Genomic DNA, 8,109 nt, shown 5'->3' with positions numbered 1-8,109 from the left:
AATAATGGGTTTAGAGTGATAAGGATCTTGCAAAAAATGACTTTAGATGTGTATACGGACAAAGACGATTAAGGGAGGGGGGCCATGTAATTTCTAGAAGGATGAGAACTGAGGACGAAAGGAGTGATTACATATCTTGCATAAATGAGACATAATTTGATAAGCTTCTGTTTCAATTTTGAGGTTCTTTTTATATGATTTATATCTAGTTTGGGAACTTAAGGAAAACGGAGGAGCAAGAAATGTTGGGAATAAACAACTGCATTTCTCAAATATCATACTAAACAACAACAACCAAGCCTTAATCTCAAAATTTTTGAGGTTGGATTCTCCTATATCATATAGCATCATGCAAAATTTTACACATTTATCATCGATTATATATCATATCATACAACGACAACATCCAAGCCTTAATCCTGAAATTTTGGATTGTTTTCTCATATATCATATCATACAAGTAAATTTTCATACGCTTGTCATTGATCTAGATTGCTTGTGAATTCAACAAATTTTGACCTTTACACATCATCAAAAAACCTGAATAGACTGAACACTTAGATACACATGCAAGCATCAATATGCATTATTCGAAATGCAATTTTTGGCAGTAGCAGGAGTCAGGACACTGAACAGGTCGACCTATATGCTTCGACAGTTGGAATGGCTTTATCGCTGCTGTACCCAGAATTAATAAACTGAAACTAAACAATTTTCTTTGGTACAGATTAAAAATTGTTTAAATTCTTGAAGAATAAAATACTTAAATGATCCGGATGCCTAATTAGACAATATTTGATATGTAACTGATATCTATTGAACCTCACCCATTAGTGGACCTTCCAGATTCTACAAAATTTAAGAAAGCACCAAGGTTTTAGGTATACAGCTCTTACTCTCTCAAATAGCCCCACTTCGCAACAGAGATATTCACAAGAAATGAATCATTTTCATGACATGAGTTAGTTGTCACTTAGATCAATAACATGACCTGCATCCTTTAAAATACAAGTCATTTCTCTGATCAGCTCATATAGCTCCTTAGATTGTTTATGAGATACATCACCCATGAAGAAAAATTGGGACCCATTTTGAACCTCTATTCTGCTATAACCAGGCTCCTTTATGATCCCCAATTCCCGCATCATAGCCCTGACCTCTGCAGCATTTTCCCAACACCCAGAAGTGGCATAAGCATTAGACAAGACCACATATTTTCCAAGATTTTCAGGTTCCAATTCAAAAAATTTCTTTGCTGCAAGCTTTACCAAGTTCATATATTCAGATGGCTTGTAATAATGTCTTCTACGAATGGACCAAGCATATCAAAATCGATTTCAATCTTGTCCAGCATCACCTCCTTCATTGGTCCTTTTCGCTGATCTTTGTTGCCTCTCAAGATCAACTTGTAGATATCTTTATCAAATCGCATCCTCTGGATGCTTTAGTAATCCAGTTTCTAAATTTAAGTTGGTCTCTCATCTTTCATCTTGAAGTTGAGTACGGCTTTTAGTGTACTGTCACTGTACTTATGTACAATATTGTGTCATTGGTGTATCTCTATATAAAGGACTCATCTTGGAAAATATTCTATGCATCAATATATTGAGAATTCATTCTCAATTCTAGCAAATCTGTAATGCTGAGGGTTACTATAGGTGAGCTGGAAACTGTATTATATTTGAATGTAAGCTTTGTTATAAACCCCCTCCTCTTTTTTTGATTGCTTTATAATTTTTTTTAGAGAGTTTCAACCTATGGTATCTGCTTCTAATGATAACTCTTTATAATCAGACCAAGATACCAATCGATTTTTAGTATAGGTAGAGATTGAATCTGAAATCAATTGCTAATAATAGCTCTTATTCAACCATTAGAGGTTTAATAATCCATTTTCTTATTTAGTTTTTAAGTTACATTCAATGTTTTGGAAAAGTACTAAGAAATTTAATTAGGAAATAACTATTCAGAGAGTCCAAATGTGAGAAATAAATTGGATCATAAAAATGTTGAGCTTCTTAAGAATTCCCTAATACTTCTTGTGTGTGGATACATTGATAATTGGAGGTGGGGGAATTCGAATTTTGAATGTCTCATTTAGAAACACTAGGAGATGCCAATTTAGCAGACATGACAAATGATCGGATTAGGTTAATTGGGTTGTAGGCCAAACGGGGTGGGTTCAAAAACGGGTCGAGATAATCATGTTGAGGGCAAGTCGGGTTGGGCTGACCCGTATTTTCACATAAAAAAAAAAAAACAATAAAAAAAAACAAATATATGCCAAATTTTTAGAGAAAATGAATCAAATCAATCAAGGAAACGAATTGCACATAATATTCTTTGTTTTTTTTTTTTTGTTTTTCTTTCTTTCGTTAAGTGGAAACCTGCTATTAAATGGAAACCTACTATTATTAGAGTACTGATGTTACTATTATACATTTGAAGGGGGAAAAAACAAACAAATTAAAAAATATAAAACTTTCCATATCCTTCCAATTCTAATACTTTTGTGTATGACTAAAATTCTTTATATTCATTGTAACAAAATCTTCTATATTAATAATTCACAACCAGAATGCTTATAATTACAAATTTACAACTTGAGATAGAGAGATAGATTCTAAGGAGCACAAAAAGTATATATTTTAAGTATACACACTTTAGTATCAAAGTTCACTAATAGTGTGTACTTTTGGACTTTTCTTTTACTTTAGTTTTGTTTTTGTTCTAGTTAGATTTAGTGTTAGTAACTTAGTCATGGTATTTAATTCTGCTACTTAGTATTTAACTTAGTATTAGATGTTTAGTAGTGTAGACGTGTAGTTGTAGATGCTTTTACTTTTTGTATTTTTTTTTTCCTTTTAATTAACTTTCTTTTTAATAAATGGAGGCGTAATCACTACCATTGGTGGCTACTAAATGGCTAGGTAGTGTCAATGCAATGCTTTGTACTTTTATGTTTATGCATCTAACACCTTGGCATGTAGTCTACATATTTTTCAAGAAAAAAAATGGTTAAAAAAAATGGGTGGGGTCATGGGTTAGCTGGATCGGGTTGGGTTGGCCCCAAAAAAACAGGCGGACTACGGGTTGGCCCTTTTTTATTTGGGCCAAAAAAAATCGGGTTTGGGCTAGGTCAAAATGGTGGGTTCGGATTGGGTTAGCAAATTTTTGCCCATTTTGCCATGTCTTTGTGCTACAAGGCTCTTGGTAAATTCCCTTATATCTATATCTTTACTAAAGATGTATGAATAATTAATAATTAGTTGTGTTAAGGGGTATCAATAGTGGTCTGAAACCTTGCAAAAATTGAGTTAATAATAAAAATTCATGTGATTTACTGTTCAGGAACAAATTTCTCTGCACTTTTTTAGAGCATTCTTATCAAGGATTGCAAAAAATTTAGCATTTACCCTCTCAAAACCCAATTTTATAATATATAACACACCACTTTACAACATCTCTTCCATCAAAACTTTTTTTTTTTTTTAACATTCCATTTAAATATTCTTTCTTTACCATTTTTTTTATTTTTCCTTCTCTCTCCTTTGTCTCTTTCTTTCTCAACCCAATTATTCTCAGCACCTCCGGCCATCGCATCCACCCATGCATACCACAACCACCACATCCACCCACCATCATCGCCACTAGCCACCAGCTAGATCCACCGCAACCACAAACAATAGCAGAGAAAAAAGAAGAAGAAAAACCTCTACATCCACCCATCACACCCACCACATCCACATCCACTGTTGGACCAAAAAAAAAAAAAAAATCAACAGCAATTAGACCAAATCACCACCAACCACAACAAGAAAAAATGGAAAAAAACCCACAAACCACGGCCAAATCGGACCACAACCCACAGCCAAAAAAAACCCACAAACCAAATCAACCAAATTGGACCACGACTCCTTCGATCCACGCTTCGACCCGTGCTCCATGGTTGACCACCAAGCTCCGTCACACGATCGAAGCCTAATTGGACCCAAGAAGAACCACACAGAAAAAAGAAAAAAGAAAAAAGAAAAAACCTCCATCACTGCCACTAGACCATAGCCATCGGACCCACGATCCATGACCACAATCATTGGACAACAGCCATTGGCAACCCACAATCGCTGGAGCACAATCATCGGCGGAGCCCAATCATCGGCGAACCACATCGGTGAAGCACAGAGAGAGAAGAGAGAAAAAAGAAGTTAGAGAGGAAAGAGAAAGATAGAGCAGAGAGAGAGAGAGAGTTGAGTGAATAAAAAAGAAATCGGCTTGGCTTGATACTCCGACCTGGGTTTCGTCGGAGAGGGAGGCGTCGAGTAGAGGAAGAGAGAGAGAGCAGAGAAATGGTGAGAGGGAAGAAATGGGAAATGAGAAAGACAAAGACAAAGAAGAAAAGAAAGTGGGCCCCACTTGAATAAAAAATTAATAAAAATTTTACAATTGGTGAATAGTGCGGTCTCAAATATGAGACCGCACTATTCATCAATGCAAAAAATTATAGCATTTACAACTCTTGATTGAGCAAGCTTTTGGGTCAAAAATGCTAAAAAAAAGCATCTTTTAGCATTTTAAACCCTTAATGAGAATGCTCTTATTTGGGGGGAGAAAGATTTCAGTACATTGGGTTATTTACTATTGTAAGTTTCTTTTTGGAGTTAAATTTTCAAGCAATGTCATCCTGAGATAATTTCTGCTACGTAGATGTACTAGCAAACTTGGAACCAGTACTGGAAGTGACCAAGGTGAGATATGCTTTTAGTTTTTATTTATTTTTATGAAGGAAAAAGGGAGGAATTTTATGACTTGCAAATTGGAAAACGTCAATTAGCCAAAACACCCCACAATTTCATTCTTCCAAAACACACACACACACACACACACACAAACAGTAAACATCAATTTATTTGTGACATCTATTTGTCTGGAAAATGTTCTCAAAACTTGACAATTTTAAAATATAGGAGAAACAACACTCAATATTTGCAAACCTCTACTTGTAGCATTATACATCTAATAAATTACCAGTCACACTGCCATGTTTTTTTGCACTCAGACACACAAACTTATTTTTAGAATAACATATCTTGAGAACTGGATTCAGAGAACGAGAGAGCACACAAGATGTTGAATTGCAAACCAAGCTGATGCTAGGTAGTGTTTAATATGTTTATGATGCTGCTGAGGAGACAAAGTGTTCTCTTCGTCTCTTGAAATGTGTCAACAACTCATTGCGATCGTGAAGGCTCTCTTTAATGGCTGGAATTTCATTGAAGTTCTTGATCCATTCCTGTAAGCGAGGGAAGCTATCAGCCTCCAACACTTTGACCCCAGCTGCTTCCTCCATGGTTTCCAGCAAGCAAGCTATCCATCCAAAGGCCAAGTCCGCCAATCTTATGTTATTGCCACCAAAAAACTTCTTCTCCCCAAGAGCATGCTCTTCTAGGATTCCCAGAATTTCTTTCACTTCTTTTGTTGCTTTCACTTGTTGTTCTCCAGTAGTTACAAAGAAGCCAACCAAGTTGTTGTTCTAAATCACACAAAGTATCCAGTTAGAGTGGGTAAAATCTCCATCTTATATATTATCCGAGTCTAGAAAAAATGTTTAAAGCTTGTTTGTGTGTGCAGTTCATTATAGTTGGATTAATCAAATCTACTTAGGTTTCGGTTAATTCAACTAGAATGTTTTTTGTCATTCAATAAGGAATTTGAGTTTGTACATCAATATACTAAAAATTAATTGATGACTAACAATTATTATGAAATTGATGAATGAACTTTAGTTAAATGACATTTACATAGGAAATACTTTAAAAACTTTCACATGCATGTATAAAAGAAAAGTAACAACAACAAAGGAAACTCATAAAAAAAACAACAATAAAGGAGAACAAAGTTGTAGGTGTGATTTTATGCAACGTAAGAAAAAACATAATAATCAATTAGTTGTTGACGCATAATTACCTTATCCTCTCCAAACTTTACCCAGAACCGAGCCACAGCTCTCTCATGAGGATCATCTGGAAGCAAAGGGTTGTGTGGCCAAGTCTCTTCAATGTACTCGAGAATGACAGCGGATTCGGCTATGGGTTTCCCACCATGAACAAGCACAGGAACCTTCTTATGGACAGGGTTGTACTTCAAAAGCATCTCACTCTTGTTGTATATATCCTCTTCTACATATTCATATTTGATACCCTTGAGTTTCAGTGCCCATATGACTCGATGAGCATATGGACTTGACAAGGCTCCTAGTAGCTTTACTTCTTCCATACTTGACAAGGCTCCTACTCCTAGTAGACCCTGCTTCAGCTACAAGCATATACAATTTGGATTAGTCTATATAGGCCATTATTGACTAATGGAGGTTGATAATGTGGGCCGTGGAGGTTGACAATTATTATTATTATTATTATTATTATTATTATCATCTTTCTAACGCCCCAAAACGGGACTAGGAGGTGGAGTCGTGGAGAGAATATAAGTGAATTAAATTTAATCGGTGATCAAAGAGGCTTACGGTGTAACATGATCTTCTTTATTAGGAAAATTGGGTTCAAATCTCCTTAACTTTACTACAATATCAAAGTTTTTATTTTATGTACTAAAATTGGTGAAGAAGTACATGGATCTTACACCGACGACATAAAAATTCAGAGAGTCCAAGTGTATTTTACCCAATTTTTTTGGCCTCTTTCTCCCTTAAAAGTTATCTTGGCTTTTGAATAGAGTTTGTACACGCTTTTGTGTTGGAATCATTTTTCCTCTCTCTTGTGTTTGTGTGTGTTTGTTTCTAAAAAAAAAGGGCAGTTGCTCCACATTATTTAAGAGAGTATGTTATGTGTAGTATAATTTATTTCATATTCTCTTAAAAATTACCATGACTTTTAAGTAAAGTTTGTGGTGTGCTTTTGTGTTAGAACTTCTTTTTCTCTCTTTTGTGTGTGTGTGTTTGTTTCTAAAAAAAATGAATTTAAAAAAAAAAAAAAATAATATGCTTAATATGAACTTAATGATATACTTGTATTGGATTTTGAGTTTAAGAGCATGATATTGAACCCAAGTTTGAGCTTAATATTGAGCTCAAATTTGTCAAGAGGCACTTGAACATTTTACTTTTGTTGTTAAGATGAGTTTAAACATTCAATACTTGGACAAATTTCAGCTTGTTTATTGCCACCACTCAAATACTAAGGACTTTTGAAATTGAAATAGCCTATACGGCCTTCAATGGCTGACTAGAAAAAATAATGCATAGAAATTCATCTTACACAACACATTCATATCATCTTATTTCAAAGCATTTTAGATTATTATTAGAGCTCCAGGTAACCGCGGCTAATTATTCGTGCCGGACTAAATTATAAATTCATAACTTAAAATTGTGGGTACTATTGTGGAAAATATGTCCAAATCTAAAAGGTGTGATGAAGATACTATTTCATCCAAAACGCATAATACTATCACACCTCTAAGTATTTTTATGATTGAAAAATATAGAAATTCCAAATTATAATAGATGCAAGTTATTAACCTTTTACCAAAAAAATATAAGAACCTTTGAACACGCGCATGAGTAGTGCATGCTCAGAGGTTAGTTAATTAATAAAAAAACATTACATCATGATGAAGAGCTTATTCCAAGAAACAAGGAGTCTTTTCCATCCAAACTATAAAAAAAAATCAACAATGACAAGGGCATATTTAGCTAAGAGATGAGTAGGTTTATTCTCTTTACGTTGCATATGAGAAAACCTTACATTGCGAACCTCATGACAGAAGTCAAGAATCCCATACACAACAAAAGCCACCATAGCTGATGGAGGAGATAATCCAGCAAGAGCACAATAAACAAGAAGGGAGTCACCCTCTAAAATAAATTCCTGTAATCCCAAATCCTTTGCAAACTGTGGATCGGACAATAGTTTGTATTTCTATCATTTAGTATATAAAGAACTAAGCTCTTGTAATGTAATCTTATTTAGTTAGCTTAATACATAATTAATTTTTCCACATTTTCTCTTAAAGTTTGTTACTATATAAACCTGTTTCATAAGATAATTATTTCAGCATGAGATAAAAAGATCAAAGGACCTGGATAGTGGGTTG

General features: G+C 34.5%; 1 protein-coding gene across 1 annotated transcript; it reads right to left on the bottom strand.

The window, feature by feature from the left end:
- Positions 1-4,980: 4,980 nt before the first annotated feature.
- LOC136066812 (probable glutathione S-transferase) lies at positions 4,981-6,336 on the bottom strand. The gene is made up of 2 exons (XM_065771706.1): positions 5,965-6,336; positions 4,981-5,530 (listed from the first exon to the last, which is right to left on the bottom strand). The coding sequence occupies exons 1-2, from the start codon at positions 6,271-6,273 to the stop codon at positions 5,171-5,173; spliced, it is 669 nt and encodes a 222-aa protein (XP_065627778.1). The 5' UTR covers positions 6,274-6,336; the 3' UTR covers positions 4,981-5,170.
- Positions 6,337-8,109: the final 1,773 nt, after the last annotated feature.

The sequence above is a fragment of the Quercus suber genome, unplaced genomic scaffold (assembly GCF_002906115.3).
Source record: "Quercus suber isolate HL8 unplaced genomic scaffold, Cork oak 2.0 scaffold_47, whole genome shotgun sequence".
NCBI classification, from domain to species: Eukaryota; Viridiplantae; Streptophyta; class Magnoliopsida; order Fagales; family Fagaceae; genus Quercus; species Quercus suber.
Note: the sequence above shows the minus strand (reverse complement) of the source record. Positions and strands in the feature narration are given on the sequence as shown.